Source organism: Bos indicus, chromosome 4 (assembly GCF_029378745.1).
Source record: "Bos indicus isolate NIAB-ARS_2022 breed Sahiwal x Tharparkar chromosome 4, NIAB-ARS_B.indTharparkar_mat_pri_1.0, whole genome shotgun sequence".
NCBI classification, from domain to species: Eukaryota; Metazoa; Chordata; class Mammalia; order Artiodactyla; family Bovidae; genus Bos; species Bos indicus.
The window spans coordinates 33,834,471-33,857,690 of NC_091763.1; the positions used below are offsets into that span (position 1 = coordinate 33,834,471).

Consider the following 23,220-nt stretch of genomic DNA (forward strand, 5'->3'; position numbering starts at 1 on the left):
GATCTCTGAGGCGAACCCTCAAGGATGACCTGCATGAACTTGAAGCAGAGTGGCATTTGCAGCAGAGGGAGCATGGGCCGAGGTGAAGCTTAGAGGCAGCACTGGTTTTCCTGGGGGCCCTGGCAGGTATGCGTGGCTGGTGCTCAGGGAGGAAGTGAGCAGGGACAGATAATGCTAGCCAGCCTTACAGGCTCCAGTGTGTTATACCAAGGACTTGAATCCGGAGACAGCTGTTTGCAGGTATTTGAGGGCCTTCAATGAAATAATAAATATAATTTATAGTATCCAGAATCATAATAATATAATAATGTAGCTTACTGAAAATAATAATAGAAATTATAATAGCCAATCTTTACTTGCTCTATGTCAGCATGATTGTAAATGATTTACATGTATTCTCTCAAATCCAAGTATCCTAACAACCTTGTGAAGTAGGTACTTGGATTATCTCCCAAAGATATGTCAAAGGCAGAACCGGGATTTGAAACAGAGCAGTTTAGCTCCTGGGTCCATGTTCTTAACCTGTATGGTGTCCCATCTCTTTGGACAGCATTCCAGTGTTTATTGAACAAGTGTTAGGCCCCTTCTTGAGGCATTGTGCTCATCTTACATTACCTCTTGAAAAAATGTTATGCAGATCTCCTATAGGTAAATGGATTTTTTTTTTTTTTACAAGATAGCATCTAAAGGCTCAAATATATTGTTTGGTGGGTTATTTTAATTGACTGATGACCTTATTATAAATTTTATCCTTAATCGTGTCTATTTTTCTGAAAGGGAGGGGAAACATTTTTAATTTAAGGCACATTTGTAGTTATATCCTCAAATACAATGGATTGCTTAGGGCCTTTTTTCCCCTGTCTAGAAAACTGTTGGTGCTTGAGGCCTGTAGTGTACATTCATTATTTAGCATGTAGCTATAGTAGAAAAATATTGATTTTTTTTAACAGTAGAGACTAGAATCTAGTCTAGTTTCCAACTAGAAAACTAAGAATTTCTGATTCTTAATTTAGAATAGAGTCTTGTTTCATTCTTCCCAAGAGGGGAGGAGCTGTCATCCTCTCCTGGACCCTAAGACAGCTCCAAACACTGGGATGTCTGTTGATTGAATAACATCGGTGTCACCAAGTTAGAGTCTGCTTTCAGTGTTTCATTTCTATAAGTTAAACACAGATATCTAATCAGACTAGTGAAAATATGTTCTACATATGAAAGGATCAAAACTTTTTGTCCTCAAGCTTTGGGTGTTCATGCATCAAATTTCAGGTGGGAAGAAGACTGGAGTTAAATCTGCTCAGCAACACACAAGTGGTTGGTGAAAGGCAGGAATGCATGAGATTGTTAAGATAACAGATCAAAAACAGGCTTTAGATCAGTTGAAGTGTTTGATGGGAGCTATGGTTGGGGAAACTTCTTTGAAAAAAGTGTTTTATAAGGAGATGACAGGACCCAGCCCTCAAAACTGCAAAATCAAGGGCAGAGGAGCTATCAGAAAGTACATGGTGACCGGGACTTTGTAAGGAAGAGGAAAAATTCAGGGTGATAACAATTGAAAGTTGAGAAAACTGATTTCACAGATGCATTTCTCTGCCCTCTTTGGTGACCTCATCAAATACTCTTTAACATTTACCTTCCCCTGACCTTCACTATTAGACTTTTTTCATAAACCTGGTGTCATCCTGTGCGCAGTGAACTGGAATTTGTCTCCTTCCCTATTCCCTATAACTATTCCCTATAACACACTGAAGTTAAGAAGCCACAAAAAATATATTTGTGTGTGTGTTTTAATAATAGGAAGTTTTAATCTAGGCTCTCTTAATTAATGGGGATTGTAGCTGTGGTGTTACTTGGATCAATTTTCCTCCCAGGAATTGGTGATTTGGGGGGTAGGGGTGGGGGACAGATTATTCTTGCTGATCAATCTTTTCCATGAAGCGCAGTGACAGTCACACCATCCTAACTGGTAGGGTTCTGTGAGGACTCGTTCACTGGAGAGAATGTTAAGGTGAGGATGCATTTTCACAGTAGGAGAGGCAATCCTTTGACTGAATAGTCTTTTCATAAAACAGTTAATTAGAGCACATCAGCCAGAACTGGTTTGTATTAATGTAATCCTTTGTATATCTCTTGTCTTCCTTTCATCTTTGCAAAATGAGAGGTGAAAATTTTCTTCCTTCCCTGTTGAAGAATTGCACAAATCTGAACTTACAAACATATCCCTGTGGCCTCCATCTTCATCACTGAATCTTAGTGGAAAGTTAAACATGTTTATTGTAGGTTATTTAAGAATTTGGTTCTGATCACTGCACCACTTCAGACTTGCACTGCAGCTCGTATGTTACTCCATGTGGCTAAGCAGCCCTGCTGTAAGTAGAATTCATGTCTTTTACTTCTAAGGCAGAGATGTGTTTTTCGGATGCTCTTCTTTACTTCAGAAACAGTGGATTTTTTTTTAGCTTAGCTGTAATAAAGTCTTTTGGCTTCATGGTACTGCAGGGAAGTATGTTTATTAAGTAGAGAGTCATAGGAGTTATGAGACTCATAGATTGTGAGTCTGCCCGTGGTGCCTGTAGAGAAGTTGAACTAAGATACTCCAGGTCACAGCAGATGAGGAAACTCGGCATCCATACCAGGAGGGTTTGTACCAGGTGATCTTAAAAGTCCCTTTTGGTCATTCTGGTAGTTTTAAGAGTTATTACATACCATAATTTATTCATTCTGTGATCAGATCATGTCTCATATTTCATGCCTTGTGAATTAGAGTGGAAATATAATATCTCTTCTCAATGTTCATGAGTATTTACTCCTCACAGAACACTGCAATGTCTGCCGTTGTTAGAATTTGCATAGTGTTACCATCTTCTATTCTCTTCCAGCCTTATGTTGAACATGGCAAACAGGTGATGTGTTCACAACCAGCCTGTATTGCTGCCTTGTGAATTTTGACCAGGAAAATAAAACAAATACAGTAAGTAAACTATAATGAAAGAGAACAAGGAATCCTTTTAGCCAACGGGAAAGAAATATGCCTACATGTAAATAAGAACATCAACAAGAAATGGCCTGTTTTAATGCACTGTTTTGGTATCTTCCTGTCTCACTTTAATTTTGTAAAATGAGATAAATTATTTTTCTTCTCTAAGAATTTCACAATTAAGAACCTGAAAAAGAGAGTATCCAAGCATTCTCCTTGTCACAGGCATGGAGGGAGGAAGAACAGCCAAGATTTGCTGGACTGAGTCTGTTGTTCAGCTTCTTTTATTTTATTTATATTTTTTGGCCACAAGCGTGGCATGCGGGATTTTAATTCCCTGCCTAAGGATCAAACCCAAGCTCCCTGCAGTGGAAGTGTGGATTCTTAATCACTGGGCTGCCAGGGAATTCCCTCAGCTTCTTTTAGATGCCATTTCCTACTTCCTTTCTGTTTTCTGTGGGAAGACTTATAAACCTGACAGGCAGTTGTAGCTTTAATTATCTGATAATGATAATTGACTGGCTAAATGATTAATAAAGATCAGCCAGTCAGTTCAGGCACTCAGTCATGTCCGACTCTTTGCGACCCCATGGACTACAGCATGGCAGGCTTCCCTGTCCATCACCAACTCCCGGAGGTTGCTCCAACTTCTGTCCGTTGAGTCGGTGATGCCATCCAACCATCTCATTCTCTGTCATGCCCTTTTCCTCCTGCCCTCAATCTTTCCCAGCATCAGGGTCTTTTCCAATGAGGCAGATTTTTTCATTGGGTCACCAAAGTATTAGAGTTTCAGCTTCAGCATCAGTCCTTCCAATGAATATTCAGGCCTGGTTTCCTTTAGGATTGCCTGGTTGGATCTCCTTGCAGTCCAAGGGACTCTCAAGAATCTTATCCAACACCACAGTTCAAAAGCATCAATTCTTCGGCACTTAGCTTTCTTTATAGTCCAACTCTCACATCCATACATGGCTATTGGAAAAACCATAATTTTGACTAGATGGGCTTTTGTTGGCAAAGTAATGTCTCTGCTTTTTAATATGCTGTCTAGGTTGGTCATAACTTTTCTTCCAAGGCGCAAGCGTCTTTTAATTTCATGGCTGCAATCACCATCTGCAGTGATTTTGGAGCCCAAGAAAATAAAGTCTGTTACTGTTTCCATTGTTTCCCCATCTATTTGCCATGAAGTGATGGGACCAGATGCCATAATCTTAGTCTTCTGAATGTTGAGTTTTAAGCCAGCTTTTTCACGAGACTGTTTAGTTCTTCTTTACTTTCTGCCATGAGTGTGGTGTCATCTGCATATCTGAGGTTATTGATGTTTCTCCCAGCAATCTTGATTCCAGCTTGTGCTTCATTTAGCCTGGCATTTTGCATGATGTACTCTGCATAGAAGTTAAATAAGCAGAATAACAATATACAGTCTTGACATACTCATTTCCCAATTTGGAATCAGTCCATTGTTTCATGTTTGATTTTAACTATTGCTTCTTGACCTGCATAAGTGAAAAGGTAAAATATATCATTTTTGAAACTCACAATTTATGCATTATTTTTCCTGTTAGTACTTTCCTTAATGGCCATGAATAATAATAGCTGGAAGAGAGTTCTTCTTTTGTAGTCAGTAAAGACAATGCATACAGCTTTAACCTTGTTTTCTTGATCTTATGTAAATAAAATGAGACAATTGAAGAAAATAAATGTATTGGCTCATCTTAATTCTGAGATTGATTTAATTAATCATTTTCCCATAAACATATGCAATTTATTTAGTTAGTTATTAATTTATGTTAAATGATTAGATATTATATATTTCTACAGTGAATTTAGCTTAGTGAAATGTGAATTCCATCTGTTTTGAGGAAGGTGAGTGTAGACTAGATTAGTTGCCTCATGAGAGTAGGGACTGTTTCCATCTTCACTGAATACCCTTGGTGACTAGTGTTTGCCTACTCAGTACTGGATCCTCAAGAGATACCCACTGAATGAAATAATGCAGTGTGATTCCCATGCATTTACCTGTAATGAGAGTGTGTAGGCACTCTATATCATCAGTATTTCATTGAACAAGTTGAAAATTCTTTTATTACTGCTTCTTATTGCTGTTTACTGTTCAGAAAACAAATTTTAGTAACAAATAACTTTGAGTTAAAATAGGAAAAATGGATGAATTATGAATAAATGTAATTGATAGCCATTATCTTTCAAAGTATGAGGTCTCTGAAGGAAGAAAAGCACCACTAAGAAGCCCTTGTGGTGAAAAGATTAAAAATAAATTAAAAAAAAATTTTTAGGCATAAAGCATAGATGATAATCAGTATATAAATGATTCAATTTAGAAACCATTATTTGGTACATTGTATAGGGAAGTTGCTTGAAGATGGTAAAGCCTTAAATTTTCATGTTATATTTTTATTCTCAGAGTAGTTTTCAGTCTTTCATAGGACCGCAAACAGTTTTGTGAGAGAGGAGGGGAAAGTGGTGACCTCCTTGAAATGTGAATGAATGGAGTCAAGGAGGGTTAAGTAAATTACCCAGCCATTTGCTGGTTGGCCACCTGATTTTTTTACACCTGCATCTTTCACTTTTTATAGTAGTGGAAATAGATGTCAGGAAAGAAGTATAAAGCTGAGAAAAAGAATACTGAATTTAGCAAATGACTTCTTGGTTACAGTTTGGATTTTAAGAGGTTGAGTTTTTTTTTTTTTTACTTTTTTATTGAATGAAAGATTCTTTATATTCTATAATGCTTTACAATTTTCAAAAATTTCATACACATGATTTTATATAATCCCATAAAACCCCTTTTAAAATTATCCCATACCCCTATGTTGCCCACCCCCCTGCCCACCCCCTGGCTTTCCCTCTCCTCACTGGTACCACTGGTTTGTTCTCTATAGCAGTTAGTCTGCTTCTTTTTGGTTTTATCCACTAGTTTATTATATTGTTTTATATTCAACACATAAGTGATATCATACAGTATTTGTCTCTGTATTACTCATTTCACTTAGCAAAATGCACGCCAAGTCCATCCATGCTGTTGCATATGGCAAAGCTTTGTTCTTTTTATGGTTGAGTGTATGTGTGTGTATGATATATATATATATAATGTATATACAAAGTATATATATATATAAGAAGGTTGGATTTTTAACATCACTTTTGCTGGATGCTTAGGTAAAGTATGAAATCCCAGGCTGATCCCACTGTTAAGTAGTCTGTGACTGTACTCAAATAAGAGCTTTCTCTGCTCATACCAGAACTTTGGAGTTGGCTTATCTTCCATCCAGTTACTCTAGGATTCAAGATTGTTGAAGAAAAAATAGTATTTAGTTGAGAAATGATTAATTCTTTAAGTGAAATAGAGTCAAACTCACATTCACAAGAGTGAAAACAGCTATACACAATAACTGTCATCCAGTTTTTGTTGAAAGAGTCTTCTATTAATCTATGAAATTAGAGTATACCCTCACACCATACACAAAAATAAAGACTTAAATATAATACATGCCGCCATCAAATTCCTAAATGAGAACTTAGGCAAAACATTTTCTGACATAAATTATAGCAATATTTTCTTAGGTCAGTCTCCCAAAGCAATAGAAATAAAAGCAAAAATAAATAATGGGACCTAATCAGCCATATAAGCTTTTGCACAGCAAAGGAAAGCATAAACAAAATGAAAAGACAACCTATGGACTGGGAGAAAATATCAGAAACTAGCACAACATTGTAAATTAGCTACTTTATTTTTTAAAAAAGAGTCTTACATTGTACTGTGTATAAATTTGAATGAAAAGTTTCGTCCTTTAGATTATAAAAATCCTTGTGATCTGACTGAAGTCCAAAGACCAAGAAAGCAGAGTTAAATAGTAGAAAGTAGATGTAGTTAGTAGATACAAGAGAAAGAAATGCTAGTTCTCACTGGTGCCTGCCAGAGGAAGTCAGTATGCTTGTGTTGACATCATCTCATGGAGTAAATAGAGTTTAATAAGAATGTGTGGCTTGTCCTTTTCTTTGACATGTGACTCTAGAGCTGACTTCCAGGATGGAAAAAAAGATTGAGTAGGAACAAGTAATTAAAATACAAAAGCTATAGACTCTTTAGATCTTCTGTATTGTTAAAGGCCTTATATCAATTAGACTAACTTTGACCATGTAATTATTCTAAACAGAGGTAAAATCATTAGTTCAGTGGCAGAAATCTTATTGTCCCAGACCTCTGAATTATATTACTAATAATTGTAGCAAACAGTTAGTACATGCTTTATCTCAGGCATGCTGCTAAATGTTTTATATTGAATATCTCATTTATTCCCAAAACTCTTAGATATATAATTACTATTTTCCTTTTATAAGTGTGGACACTGAGACTTATGGAAGTTAGTAACTTGCTAAAATATTTTGAAAATATGTGTGTTAGTTATATTACAATTTTCATAAGACGTGTGTGTAGGGAATTGTTATTGCTTTGTAATGCACATGAATATTGTTCAACAGTTCAAGACAGCAAATGAAAACTATGAAGGATAATAATGAATTAATTTTAAATTACTTGCCCTTTTGCATTGATTATAATAGTTACTGTTTGAATTGAATTTTCTTGGGACTTGAGCTTTAGAATCAGAGAGATAAATCTGAATATCATCTTAGCCACTTGTTAAGTGGATAACTTTCTAATCAGGTTATTTAAATCTACTGTGCCTCAGTTTCCTCTTCTGGCAAATGGGCATGGTATCTTTCTCCTTCACAGGTCTGTTGAAAAGTCTTTATTATTCATGGATTCCATATTTGTAAATTTACCTACCTTAAATAATTTATTTGTATCAAATCAATCCATGTGATACATTTGCTGTCATTTGCCAACATGTGGAAAGCAGTAAAAATGGATCTCCTGATCACGTGGTCCCAGCTGAGGTCAAAGAAAGTGACACTGCCATCTTATTTCACATACTGCCAACAATGTCCTTTTAACAGTCTATTTAATGCCACATTCAGAGAAGGCAATGGCACCCCACTCCAGTACTCTTGCCTGGAGACTCTCATGGACAGAGGAGCCTGGTAGGCTGCAGTCCATGGGGTCGCTAAGAGTCAGACACGACTGAGCAACTTCACTTTCACTTTTCACTTTCATGCATTGGAGAAGGAAATGGCAACCCACTCCAGTGTTCTTGCCTGGAGAATCCCAGGGATGGGGGAGCCTGGTGGGCTGCCGTCTATGGGGTCGCACAGAGTGGGACACGACTGAAGTGACTTAGCAGCAGCAACAATGCCATGTTTTCCATTTTTTTGTGCTTTTTATTGCTTAATTTACCATTTAAAATAGTGCTGAAGTGCTGGCCAGTGATCCTAAGTACAAGAAGGCTGTCCTTTGCCTTTTGGAGAAAATTCATATGTTAAATAAGCTTAGTTCAAGTATAAGTTGGAGAAGGCAATGGCACCCCACTCCAGTACTCTTGCCTTGAAAATCCCATGGACGGAGGAGCCTGGTAGGCTGCAGACCATGGGGTCGAGAAGAGTCGGACACGACTGAGTGACTTCACTTTCACTTTTCCCTTTCATGCATTGGAGAAGGAAATGGCAACCCACTCCAGTGTTCTTGCCTGGAGAATCCCAGGGATGGGGGAGCCTGGTGAGCCACTGTCTATGGGGTTGCACAGAGTCGGACACGACCGAAGTGACTTAGCAGCAGCAGCAAGTATAAGTAGAAGTGCCCTTTGGCCATAAGTTAAATGTTAACGAAGCAGCAATATATTTTAAATAAGATGTTTTTCAGCTGAAAAACATGTAAAACAAGGTTCTATATTGATTTGTTGATGAAGATACTGTGACCAGAGAATCCCAGGTGTCTAACCCTGTATTTCCCCAGGAGCAGTGTTTCATTATTCGCCAGGGTAGTTTTCATGATAACTCTGTATGACTGTTATGAGTAAAAAGAACTGACTATGTTATAAATAGTCAATACATTCACCAGTTACTGGTGAATAACTATTCCTTCTGACCTTAGACAAGGAAATACCTCTGAAAGAGTTGAGGATATTCTTAATGACTTTAAAGGATAATGAGTTCTCTTTGGAATAACAGTTACCTCCTTTTTAGATCCTAAGGTCCACTTATCAGAAAATTACTTCTTACTAATTAAGTTAAAAGTACAGTTTTGGACACTAGACTAAACTGTCTTCAAAGATAACTTTGTTTTATCAGAGAGTGCATATTTTCAGCTTCACATGCAGTGCAGTCTCTCTCACAGCTATTCATCTCTGACACTGTGATGTGAAAGTAGCTATAGATAATGTATAAGTGAATAGTTGTGACTGTGTTTCAATAAAACTTTATGAATACATGCAGCAGGCCAGGTTTGGCCTGTGAGCTCTAGATTGCTGACTCTTCAGTTCAGTTCAGTTGCTCAGTCCTGTCTGACTCTCTGCAACCCCTTGGACTGCAGCATGTCCCAAAGGTGCTATCTGCTGAGCCCCAGTAGCTGTTACACAAGTCGGTGGGGGTTTTTCTTTCCTTTCCAAATAGGAAAAGGAGTATTGTTGCTCTGCTTATTTAACTTATATGCAGAGTATATCATGAGAAATGCTGGGCTGGAAGAAGCACAAGCTGGAAACAAGATTGCCGGGAGAAATATCAATAACCTCAGATATGCAGATGACACCACCCTTACGGCAGAAAGTGAAGAGGAACTAAAAAGCCTCTTGATGAAAGTGAAAGTGGAGAGTGAAAAAGTTGGCTTAAAGCTCAACATTCAGAAAACTAAGATCATGTCATCTGGTCCCATCACTTCATGGGAAATAGATGGGGAAACAGTGTCAAACTTTATTTTTGGGGGGCTCCAAAATCACTGCAGATGGTGATTGCAGCCATGAAATTAAAAGATGCTTACTCCTTAGAAGGAAAGTTATGGCCAACCTAAATAGCATATTGAAAAACCAGAGACATTACCTTGTCAACAAAGGTCTGTCTATTCAAGGCTATGGTTTTTACTGTGGTCATGTATGGATGTGAGGGTTGGACTGTGAAGAAAGCTGAGTGCTGAAGAATTGATGCTTTTGAACTGTGGTGTTGGAGAAGACGCTTGAAAGTCCCTTGGACTGCCAGGAGATCCAACCAGTCCATCCTAAAGGAGATCAGCCCTGGGATTTCATTGGAAGGACTGATGCTGAAGCTGAAACTCCAGTACTTTGGCCACCTCATGCGAAGAGTTGACTCACTGGAAAAGACCCTGATGCTGGGCGGGACTGGGGGCAGGAAGAGAAGGGAATGACAGAGGATGAGATGCTGGATGGCATCACCGACTCGATGGACTTGAGTTTGAGTGAACTCTGGGAGTTGGGGATGGACAGGGAGGCCTGGCATGCTGCGATTCATGGGGTCGCAAAGAGTCGGACACGACTGAGCGACTGAACTGAACTGAACTTTCATTAAGCGGCTCTTTAGTTCTTCTTCACTTTCTGCCATAAGGGTGGTGTCATCTGCATATCTGAGGTTATTGATATTTCTCCCAGCTATCTTGAGTCCAGCTTGTGCCCTCTCCAGCCCAGCATTTCTTATGATGTACTCTGCATATAAGTTAAATAAGCAGAGTGACAATATACAGCCTTGACATACTCCTTTCCCGATTTGGAACAAGTCTGTTGTTCCATGTCTAGTTCTAACTGTTGCTTCCTAACCTGCATACAGGTTTCTCAAGAGGCAGGTCAGGTGGTCTGGTATTCCCATCTCTTTCAGAATTTTCCACAGTTTATTGTGATCCACACAGTCAAAGGCTTTGGCATAGTCAATAAAGCAGAAATAGATGTTTTTCTGGAACTCTCTTGCTTTTTCGATGATCCAGCTGATGCTGGCAATTTGATCTCTGGTTCCTCTGGCTTTTCTAAAACTAGCTTGAACATCTGGGAGTTCACCGTTCATGTATTGCTGAAGCCTGGCTTGGAGAATTTTGAGCATTACTTTACTAGCGTGTGAGATGAGTGCAATTGTGCAGTAGTTTGAGCATTCTTTGGCATTGCCTTTCTTTGGGACTGGAGTGAAAATGGAGCTTTTCCAGTCCTGTGGCCACTGCTGAGTTTTCCAAATTTGCTGGCATCTTGGGTGCAGCACTTTCACAGCATCATCTTTTAGGATTTAAAATAACTTCAACTGGAATTCCATCACCTCCACTAGCTTTGTTCATAGTGATACTTCCTGAGGCCCACTTGACTTCACATTCCAGGATGTCTGGCTCTAGGTGAATGATCACACCATCGTGATTATCTGGGTTGTAAAGATCTTTTTTGTACAGTTCTTCTGTGTATTCTTGCCACCTCTTCTTAAGATCTTCTCCTTCTGTTAGGTCCATACCATTTCTGTCCTTTATTAAGCCCATCTTTGCATGAAATGTTCCCTTGGTATCTCTAATTTTCTTGGAGATCTCTAGTCTTTCCTATTCTATTGTTTTCCTCTATTTCTTTGCATTGATCGTTGAGGAAGGCTTTCTTATCTCTCCTTGATATTCTTTGGAACTCTGCATTCAAATGGGTATGTCTTTCCTTTTCTCCTTTGCTTTTCGCTTCTCTTCTTTTCATAGCTATTTGTAATTCCTCCTCAGACAGCCATTTTGCTTTTTTTGCATTTCTTTTCCTTGGGATGGTCTTGCTCCTTGTCTCCTGTACAGTGTCACAGACCTCTGTCCATAGTTCATCAGGCTCTCTATCAGATCTAGTCCCTTAAATCTATTTATCACTTGCACTGTATAATCGTTAGGGATTTGTTTACATCATACCTGAGTGGTCTAGTGGTTTTCCCTACTTTCTTCAATTTAAGTCTGAATTTGGCAATAAGGAGTTCATGATCTGAGCCACAGTCAGCTCCCAGTCTTGCTGACTCTTGATTTGGTGTAAAGTATGCTCTTGGTTTATGATATTGTTTATCAGTTTACCAGAAGACCTATAAACCATACAAAGCAAAATAAAATTTTTTTTTGTTACTATATTTCTCTCTTGGTTGTGTTGGTAGTGATCGCAACCATATGTTGTGAGCATTTATTAAATGCAAGATGCTGTATAGACCACTTTGTACTGTATTTTCTCAGTATATCCCTATAGGGAAGTACTATGATTATTATCTGATTTTTCAGAGACAGAAACTGAGGCTTGAAGTACCTCACTCAAGGTCACAGTTTGGAAGTGGTACAGCTTGATCTGAGAGAGTTTTGACCTTGTAGCCAGCATGTAATACTTTTTGCCTAATCTTTTCTTATTTTCTGATATCCTGCTAATTTGAGGGTTAGAAGTTCATTTTACAGTATCTTAAACTTTTTTGAAGACAGCATTTATTCATTGGATAAGTAAGTAGATGAATATGGGTTTTAGCACTAATTCTATTTTTTTGTAATTTAAATTTATTTATTTTAATTGGAGGCTAATTACTTTACAGTGTTGTATTGGTTTTGCCATATGTCAACATGAATCCGCCATGGGTGTACACGTGTTCCCCATCTTGAACCCCCCTCCCACCTCCCTCTCCGTACCATCCCTCTGGGTCATCCCAGTGCACCAGCCCCAAGCATCCATGTATAATATCATATAAGAAATGAATTGGCAGTCCAGGTTCAATGCAGGATACAGGATGCTTAGCTCTAATTCTTTAATTTTTTTTTTCAAAATTATCTTGTTCTTATTTTTTGCCACATTTCTATGTATTCTAAAAGGAAAATCTATCTAAATGTGAGGTTTTGCTGCTTCACTGTCTGTTGGGAGATTTGTTTTTCTTCATCAGGTTATTTGGAGGTTTTATTTTGTTCTTGTTCTTTAATATCCTGATTAAAGGATTAGAAAGCTCTTTGCTATGTTTGAGTCACTAATACTGCCCTGAGCACAGAACCACACATTTGGGGGACATAGATTTGTGTTTGCTGAATGAGTAATAACAGCAGAAGAATTGCCGTCTTTTCTGTAACTGTGTCATCTGTTCTGCACTTTGCCTGTGGCTTCTGTCTCTGGTTCCGTCTGAGGATTTGCACAGAGCCTGGCATCAGTTAAAAAAAAAAAAGTGGAGGCTGTGGAAATGACTGGGTGAGAGTCGTGAATATTGAAAATGTGGACTCATGGTTTCAGAGTGGGGATACTTGTTTAGCTGATACACGTGAAGCACTACCCTCTTGTTATCCCCTTTGTGTTTATGTTACTCACTGGATCAACCTTTTTCTTTCATTTTTATTTTATATTTTATTTGGATACAGTTGCTTTATACTGATGTGTCAGTTTCTGCTATACAGCAAAGTGAATCAGCCATATGTATACATGCATGTATTCAGCATGCATGCTGAATCGCTTCAGTCGTGCAACCGCATGGACTGTAGCCCGCCAGGCTCCTCTGTCCATGGGATTCTCCAGGCAAGAATACTGGAGTGGGTTGCAAAGCCCTTCTCTAGGGGATCTTCCTGACCCAGGGGTTGAACCTGGGTCTCTTATGTCTCCTGCATTGACAAGGGGGTTCGTTACCAGTAGCCCCACCTGGGAAGCCCATGTATGCATACATCCTCTCTTTTCAGATAAACCTTTTATTTGCACTTAGTATTAGCCAGGTACAATTAGCTAATATTCAAAAATAATGATGCCTGTTTTTTGGAACCTCGAAGTCTCACATCAATTGATAAGTAATATTTGTCTCTCTGGTTTTCTATCTTTAAGGGAAGCTATTATAAAAAGAGTATTGTAGGAGTACAGCGGGAGCCCCAGTTGACTGCCTGGAGGGGCAGGAACCCATCTTCTGTTATAAAGAGGGTCATTTTTGAGTTAGGAACATGAGTTTTTAGGGTGAGCACATGGGTTGGTCAGCAACTCCAAAAACTAGAGTGACAAGAAAGAGGATGAAATATTTTGGGAGTAATAATAATTTTGTTGTGGTTGGAAGAGAATCGGTCAAGTGATGAACCTGGTAAAATGGGGTGGGGACAAACTGTGAAGTCCCTGTAGTGATACGGAAAACTCTGGAAAACTTTCATTAGGGTGTAACATGACCAGAGCTTTATAAAAACAATACTAGTGATAGGAATGAAGGGAGGAAACTGAAGGGGGACGTGTGATGACTAACGGGTTATGCATTTTGCCTTCCAGCTTTCTCCTGTGCTTCTGGGGAGTATCTAGAAATGAAGAACCAGGTATGCAGTAAGTGTGGTGAAGGCACCTACTCCTTGGGCAGTGGCATCAAATTTGACGAATGGGATGAATTGCCGGCTGGATTTTCCAACGTCGCAACATTCATGGACACTGTGGTCGGCCCTTCTGATAGCAGGCCAGAGGGCTGTAACAAGTAAGAATCCAAAGGAGCCTTGACGAGGGTGTAGTTGCTCTTTTCCAGAAAGAAGTTGAGGATAACCTTGGTAGTGGTTGGGATTATAGGTAAACTAACTGCATATGTGCTGCTGAAGCAAGCACTATAGGTAAACTGATTGCAAATAGTCATATTTTTTAGGCAGTCCTTATGAATTATGTAGCTGTATTTTTATGAAAGAAAGAAAGTGAAGTTGCTCAGTCGTGTCCCACTCTTAGCGACCCCATGGACTGCAGCCTACCAGGCTCCTCCGTCCATGGGATTTTCCAGGCAAGAGTACTGGAGTGGGGTGCCAATTCTTTCTCCAGGGAATCTTCCCAACCCAGGGATCGAACCCAGGTCTCCCGCACTGCTTTAACATCTGAGCCACCAGGGAAGCACCAGGGAATTTTCATGAAGTTAAAGTAATTGCTCTTAGGACATAATATATAGTATGTAAAATGCAATAAAAGTATTAGAAAAGCAACTTAGTTTTCTAATATATTTATAACTATATTAAAGCCAGTAGTTCTACAAACTCTTTTCTAATTTTAATGAATATTTTCCATTTTAAAAATTTTCCTTGAAAATGAAAAATGTATAACCTTCATTTGTACACTTGATGATTTTCTGCGACATAGAGTGGGCCAAACACCTAAGGTAGAAAGCACTTTTACTTAATTTCCACCTTTTTAATAGGAGATTATAGCTTTGCCTGTGACAATATTGGAGGAAGGTTAAACTGTTTTGAAAAAACACAATATTTTTATCTTTGGGTTCTCACCCTTCCTGTTTTCTTATTTGACTATTTAACATTCCCTTTCATGTGCCTGTGTTTTGTACAATTAAACTTCCAGCCTCTGGCTACCTTCTGACAAGGATGGTCACATTTTTTCCCCTGAGCTAAAATGATTCAAATAAAAAATGACTCACATTTTTTACCCTGAACTAAAGATGTTGGGGAATTATTTAGCTGTGAAAGTAGATACGTTTGCTCCTCCTTCCTTCCTACCTTCTCTTCATCCCCCTTGCTTTCTAGCAGTCTCTCTCTCGGCCATTTTTACTCTTCAGATAATGGTCATTTCATCATATAGAGTCGTGATATTAGATAGCACTAATAGGATTATTTCTCTAACTATATATATAAAAATTATATGTTTAATTCAGTCGCTCAGTTGTGTCCGACTCTTTGCGACCCCATGAATCACAGCACAGGCCTTCCTGTCTATCACCAACTCCTGGAGTTCACTCAAACTCATGTCCCATGAGTCGGTGATGCCATCCAGCCATCTCATCCTCTGTTGTCCCCTTCTCCTCCTGCCCCCAATCCCTCCCAGCATCAGAGTCTTTTCCAATGAGTCAACTCTTCGCATGAGGTGGCCAAAGTACTGGAGCTTCAGCATCAGTCCTTCCAATGAACATCCAGGACTGATCTCCTTTAGGATGGACTGTTTGGATCTCCTTGTAGTCCAAGGGACTCTCAAGAGTCTTCTCCAACACCACAGTTCAAAAGCATCAATTCTTCAGCGCTCAGCCTTCTTCACAGTCCAACTCTCACATCCATACATGACCACAGGAAAAAGCCTTGACTAGACGGACCTTTGTTGGCAAAGTAATCTCTGCTTTTGAATATGCTATCTAGGTTGGTCATAACTTTCCTTCTAAGGAGTAAGCATCTTTTAATTTCATGGCTGCAGTCACCATCTGCAGTGATTTTGGAGCCCCAAAAATAAAGTCTGACACTGTTTCCACTGTTTCCCCATCTATTTCCCATGAAGTGATGGGACCAGCCCCCATGATCTTAGTTTTCTGAATGTTGAGCTTTAAGCCAACTTTTTCACTCTCCTCTTTCACTTTCATCAAGAGGCTTTTTAATTCGTCTTCACTTTCTGCCATAAGGGTGGTGTCATCTGCATTTCTGAGGTTATTGATATTTCTCCCAGCAATCTTAATTCCAGCTGTGTTTCTTCCAGCTCAGTGTTTCTCATGATGTACTCTGCGTATAAGTTAAATAAGCAGGGTGACAATATACAGCCTTGACGTACTCCTTTTCCTATTTGGAACCAGTCTGTTGTTCCCTGTCCAGTTCTAACTGTTGCTTCCTGTCCTGCATACAGGTTTCTCAAGAAGCAGGACTGGTGGTCTGGTATTCCCATCTCTTTCAGAATTTTCCACAGTTGATTGTGATCCACACAGTCAAAGGCTTTGGCATAGTCAATAAAGCAGAAAAAGATATTTTTCTGGAACTCTCTTGCTTTTTTGATGATCCATCGGATGCTGGCAATTTGATCTCTGGTTCCTCTGCCAGAGGAAAAACTATATATATGTGTGTATAAATGTACACACATATAAATGCAGTTGACCCTTCAGCATTATGGGGGTGGGAGTGCCTACCTCCTTAAAGTTGAAAATACAACTGTAAGTTGGCCTTTTGTATCCTCCCTTCAGCAACTGGTGGATTCAACCAACCATGGATCCAATAGTACTGTAATGTGTATTTAGTGAAAATCGTCTGAGTATCAGTGAATGATGCAGTTCAAACCCATGTTGTATATGTATGTACATATATTAATACATATATGTGTGTATACATGCACACACAGATAACCTCTGCTTTTCCAGAGTTTGTTTTATTTAATACGTCATTTCACTTTTATGGATGACCTATGTTAGTACCTGTTTTTGTTAACCAAAAGGAATCTGAAGAGGATTTTCGCTTTTACAAAAAAAAAAAAAAGGCAAAAGGCAAAAGTGCTGTGTAGCATTGATTTTGCACAAATGGAGCTGCCCTAGAGGCAGTTTGCACCCTGTGCGGTGAGAGTGGCCCCACTAAGCTCTTTCTGGGAACTACATTCAGCATCTCAGCATCAGGTCATCGTAACTTTGAACTGTATCTGTGGGATAATTGCTTTCTCACAGTTTATTTTGTAAATTAATTTGTGTCCTAAGGTAATTACTTCTTTGCTTTATACCATTTCAGCTTATGAAAGATTTCACAGGAACACTGTACCTTTGTATAACGTGTGAAACCTTTTTGTGTGTATAATTTAAATTCTTTAAATTAAAGAGTTCTTAAAGGAGAAACACAAGCTGGAATCAAGATTGCCAGGAGAAATATCAATAAACTCAGATATGCAGATGACACCACCCTTATGGCAGAAAGTGAAGAGGAATTAAAAAGCCTCTTGATGAAAGTGAAAGAGGAGAGTGAAAAAGTTGGCTTAAAGCTCAACATTCAGAAAACTAAGATCATGGCATCTGGTCCCATCACTTCATGGGAAATAGATGGGGAAACAGTGGAAACAGACTTTATTTTGGGGGGCTCCAAAATCACTGCAGATGGTGACTGCAGCCATGAAATTAAAAGATGCTTACTCATTGGAAGGAAAGTTATGACCAACCTAGATAGCATATTCAAAAGCAGAGACATTACTTTGCCAACAAAGGTCCGTCTAGTCAAGGCTATGGTTTTTCCAGTGGTCATGTATGGATGTGAGAGTTGGACTGTGAAAAAGGCTGAGCGCCGAAAAATTGATGCTTTTGAACTGTGGTGTTGGAGAAGACTCTTGAGAGTCCCTTGGACTACAAGGAGATCCAAACAGTCCATTCTGAAGGAGATCAGCCCTGGGATTTCTTTGGAAGGACTGATGCTGAAGCTGAAACTCCAGTACTTTGGCCACCTCATGCGAAGAGTTGACTCATTGGAAAAGACTCTGATGCTGGGAGGGATTGGGGGCAGGAGGAGAAGGGGATGACAGAGGATGAGATGGCTGGATGGCGTCACTGACTCGATGGTTGTGAGTCTGAGTGAACTCTGGGAGATGGTGATGGATAGGGAGGCCTGGCGTGCTGTGATTCATGGGGTTGCAAAGAGTCGGACTGAACTGAACTGAAAGGAGAGTACCAGCAGGATGTTGTAAGACCTCAGATCTTTGTTTTGGTGAGCAGGAGATATTCACATGGCTTTTTTTTTCTACTTGAAATTTCTTATTCATTAAAGAAATCGAATGATAAGCAGAAATTTTTCAGTGTATTGAGTATCATTTTCTTAGTGTAAATTTCAGTCGATTACTGCTAAGCTTGTCTCCTTTCCTCCCTCCCTCTCCCTTTTTCCTTCCTTCCTTCCTTCTATCCACCCAATCTTGCTTTCTTTTTACTTCTTTTTAATTGCTTGGATCATATAGAAGATGTGTGTTGAACTTTGTAAGAAGTTGTCAGAGATTTTCAAAATGATTGTAGCATTAGACTCTAGCAGTGCATTTGAATTCTATTTACATTGTAAAATATTGTACAGAAGTCTTGGTTTATTTTAGTCTTTCTAGTGTATGTATGAGAAATGGTATTTCTTTGTGTGGTTTTTTTTTTTCATTTCCTTCTGTATAAAGGTATTGAGCACTATTCATATGTTCATAGTCCATATGTTTGTGGTGTGTGTATGTGTTAAGTGTCAAATATTTATCCATTTGTTATGTTTTTGGGTCAGTTGATTATTGAGTTGTAGTAGTTCATTGTGTATGCTTGACATGAAGGAAGTTTTGTCATGAATCTATATATTTAACCTATACACATATGCATGCACATGTACATATATGTGTGTGAAATAGTTCTTTTATCTGCAGCTTTTGCTTTCTCATTTTCTCAGGGGTGTTTTTAAATAACCAAAAGTTTAAAATTTAAAAGTACAATTTATCAATGTTTTCTGTTGTAGTTAGTGTTTTTACATCTTTAGATATCCTGCAAAGGCTACTTACAATTCTTAAAGTATAATTAGTATTGTTATTGTACTTTTATATAATATGTAAAGCTTTACAACAGTATAGTTACCTTTATGCCCTTATCCTGGTGCTATTATCATATATTTAGGAACACATCATAAACCCTGTAATACAATGCAATGTGTTGTAAAGAATCAGTTAATTTTTTAAAAACTTGAGAAAAATGTAGCTTTACGTTTTTATCTATGTATTTACGGTTGTTGATACTCTTTTCTCTGATTTTATAAATGTGTGTTCAGTATTATTTTTTTAATCTGTAAAATTTTGTTTATCATTTCATGCAGGTCTGCTGCTCATAAATTCTCTTAACTTTCTGAAATCTAAATACATCTTTATTTAGCCTCAGTTTTGAAGAATATTTTGTTGGACGTAGGACTCTGGACTTTTACTTTTCTCCTTCTGTGTTTTAAAGGTGTTCCATTCATTACCTTCTGAACTCTCCCTTGTTTGTGATAAGAAAAAAAGAATTAGCTGTATTTTGCTTGGTTAGCTTCCTTTTATGTAATGTGTCATTGTTTCCTTGACTACTTATAATATGTTCTGTATTTCTTTGCTTATAATGTGTTCTCTATTTCTTTGCTAGTCATGTTGAGATGTGGAAGTCTCAGTCTTTTATTATTATTTTTTTGTTAGTAAAAACAAAGAATTCCAAAAATCTCACTCTTGTAATCCAGATAGAAAGTTAAATTTGAAGAGAAGATATTAAGTTGTGCTGTCAGATAGTCTGGTTGGAAACTTTTTTGGCCCAAAAGTTGACACATGACTCAAAGAAAGCATTGGTTTTCTTTGTATTTTTACTCTGCTTGAAGTTGACTGAGTTTCCTGGATCTGTAGGTTGATATTGTTATTGAATTTGGAATTTTTTAAAGCTATTCTTTCACCAATATGTTTTTCTGCCCCCTTCTCTGCCTATTTTCCTTCTATAACTCCATTTACATGTAAGTTAGGCCACTTGGTGTTGTCCGTAGTCACTGAGACTCCATTTCCCCCCATTTTTCTCTCTTATACTTCAGATTACATAGTTTCTATTGCTCTGTCAGTATTTCTTTTGCAGTTTCAAACTTGATCTTAAGCTCATCTATTGAATTTTAAATTTCACAAATAGTAGTTTTCAGCTGTAGAATTTTCCATTTAGTTTTTAAAATAGTTCTTATTTCCCTTTAAATAGTTGGGATTATTCATGCCTTCACTTACTGTATTCATCTCTTGATGTTTTTTGATTATATTTTTAAAGGCTGTCTTAAATACTTTTCTGTTTCTTTTCATTCTTTGTTGTCAATTAAGGGTCATGTTTTACCACTTCTTTGCATTTCTAGTAAATTTTTAATGTATCTTAGGCATCATGAGTGTTACAATGTGGAGAATGTGGATTATTTTTTCTTTTGTGTAAAAGACGTTGGATTTTGACCTGGAAGGCTGCATATTTACCAGAAGAGTGTCTCGTTAGGTCTGGTATTTAGAATTTTTTAAGGTGGCTCTGTATTGGTTTCACACTTAGTTCTAGGTCATGGTCTTTACTCCAGGGCACACTATAGCCTACTCCTTTTTTATAAATAATGTTATATTGGAACACAGCTGCATTCATTTATTTATGTGTTATCTATGGCCGCTTTTGAGCTATAATTGCCTAGTGGAGTACTGCAGGAGAGATCACATGGCTCATAAAGCCCCAGTTATGGACTCTTTGGCCCTTTATGAAAAAAATTGTGGATACCTACCCTAGGGCATGGTCCTTATTCCTAAAATGTGGCACTTCTGGAGTCTCAGATGGATGTCTAATGTGATTATTAAGTTTTCTCCTCTCTGGCTGGCCTGGAGATCCTGCAATACCCATAAACGTGACCTCTCTGATTTTGACTTAGTTTTGCAGTGGCTGTTCTCTACTAGGCCTGCACATTCCAGCCCCAAGCCTGGGCCTATAGAGAAGCTCCATGTGGACTTCTGGAGCCCCTGTTTTCTCTGCTTCTCATGCCTGTAAATTCTGGTTATTTCAGCTTCCCCCAGACATTCGTCCCTGTTTCTCCACTCAGTGAGACCACTGTGCTCTGGGAGCTGTCTCCCCGTGCCAGCGTCTGGAAAGTGTCCTGAGAATGAATGAGGTCAGGGTCAGCTTGGGCTTTGTCTCATGCATTTTCCTGCTGTCAAGACCCTCGGTCCTGCACTGGCTAGTGTGAGTGCCAGAGCGTGGCTGGTGTGTTTTGTTTAGTTTACTGGATTGTTAAAGAAAAGGGCAAGTCCAGTACCAGTCAGTGAGTCATGTTGAGATGTGGAAGTCTCAGTCTTTTTTGTTGTTGTTAGTAAAAAGAATTTGCCAAAAATCTCACTCTTATAATCCAAATGGGAAGTTACATTCAAAGAGAAGGATATTAAGTTGTGCTGTCATACAGTCTGGTTGGAAACTTTCTTGGCCCAGAAGTGGACGCATGACTCACTGTTGATTAATCTAAGAATTAGCTTATGGTTAGATTTACAATCCAACTTTTGTTCACTAGTATATTTACTTAATCTTTTATTTTTTAAATAAAATTTCCTATCAGACTTTTGCTCCTACTATGTACTATGACACTGTGATCTACATTTTATTTAGGTTCACTTTATTATATTTTTCCATCTGGCTGATCATGTACTTCTTTTTTTTTTAAACAATTGAAATATAACAGTTGCATAGCAAATTGATATTATGCTAGTTTCAGGAGCATTACATAGTGATTTGACAGTGGCATATATTATGAAACGATCACCACAATAAGTTATTACAGTATTGACCATATTCTTTATCTTGTTTTTTACAACCTCATGACTTATTCATAACTGGAGGTTGGTACCCCTTCATCCCCTTCATCTATTCTACTCCCCCCTCCCTGGCAACCACAGAAAACTAGTCTGTTCTCTGTATCTATAAGTCCCTTTGTGGTTTGTTTCTTAGATTCCACTTTCTCTGTCTCTTTTTTTTTTCCGCTCAGTGTTATGTGGCAACCTGGAGGGAAGGGGAGTTTGAGGGAGAAAGATACGTGTATATGTATAACTGAGGCCCTTTGCTGTTCACATGGAACGATCACAGCATTGTTCATTGACTATACCCCAATACAAAATAAACATTAAAAAGTATTTAGAGTCACTTTTAAAGGACTTTTTCTAGGATGATTTCTTCTCTCATAATAAATGGACACCCCTGCCAATATGTGTTTGTAAATAAAACTTTAGATATTATTTGAGAGTAATTCCATCAAAGACTGCTAGAATTAGTGACCAGCTATCTAGTGATCACGTTTTTGGTGATAAGCAGCAGCTGCATGGCACATTAATTGCATCATCTCACGATGATTTTAGGAAGTTATGCGCCACAAGACCTGAACCTTTTTTCAAGCAGTGGTGTTGGCCTTTGGGGTCCACATGCACTTCAGACTTCCCTGCTGCGCTTTGTTGACAGAACTGCTTTTAAATCTCGGTTATAGAACTTGTGAACAGAGAGGTTTCTGAATGCTAACATGAAATGGTTTTGTTTCCACAGCTCTTCTTGGGTCCCTCGTGGAAACTACATAGAGTCCAATCGTGATGACTGCACAGTATCCTTGATCTATGCTGTGCACCTCAAGAAGTCAGGTTATGTCTTCTTTGAGTACCAATATGTGGACAACAACATCTTCTTTGAGTTCTTTGTAAGGCCTTTTATATTCTAGAATTCAGTTTTTAAAGGGCATTCATGTAAAATTTCTCTTAATCATTTGTTTCCATTTCAATGTGTGCCTTGGTTTTTTGTGTTAACTGAAGCTTTCAATAAGAAATATTTATTTTTTCTATAATCCTTTCTGGTTAATAATTATTTTTTTACCTCTGAGTTCTCTCCTTGTAGAATAACATTCAGGTTGTTTTCCTTTTGGATATGATCATTAGGTGACCATTTGGTTGAGACTTTTTGTGTGTTGAATATATTTCCTGAGATTCATTTAATTTTTTTATAGTGATAGATGCTATTTTGTTTAAAAATATGTTTTCACCAATCTTGGTTTTTATTTAAAAATATTTTTCTTCTGTTTTCAATTTTAAATATTTGAATTATTTAAATGTACTCATGGGCGATATTACAGAACTAGAAATGACTGTATCTTGCTGATTATCCCAGTTTTGTACAATATAAAGAAATCAAGGGATGAGGTAGTTGATGTCTCTGGCAAG

General features: G+C 38.2%; 1 protein-coding gene across 6 annotated transcripts in view; it reads left to right on the plus strand.

Moving 5' to 3' along the window:
- ELAPOR2 (endosome-lysosome associated apoptosis and autophagy regulator family member 2) overlaps positions 1-23,220 on the plus strand; it is a 221,111-nt gene that overhangs the window by 114,329 nt on the left and 83,562 nt on the right. For all 6 annotated transcript variants that reach the window (XM_019958586.2, XM_070787651.1, XM_070787649.1 and 3 more), the window contains 2 exons: positions 14,074-14,269; positions 22,556-22,703. In XM_019958586.2, the coding sequence (XP_019814145.2) occupies positions 14,074-14,269; positions 22,556-22,703 (344 nt within the window). The remainder of the gene's footprint in view (positions 1-14,073; positions 14,270-22,555; positions 22,704-23,220) is intronic.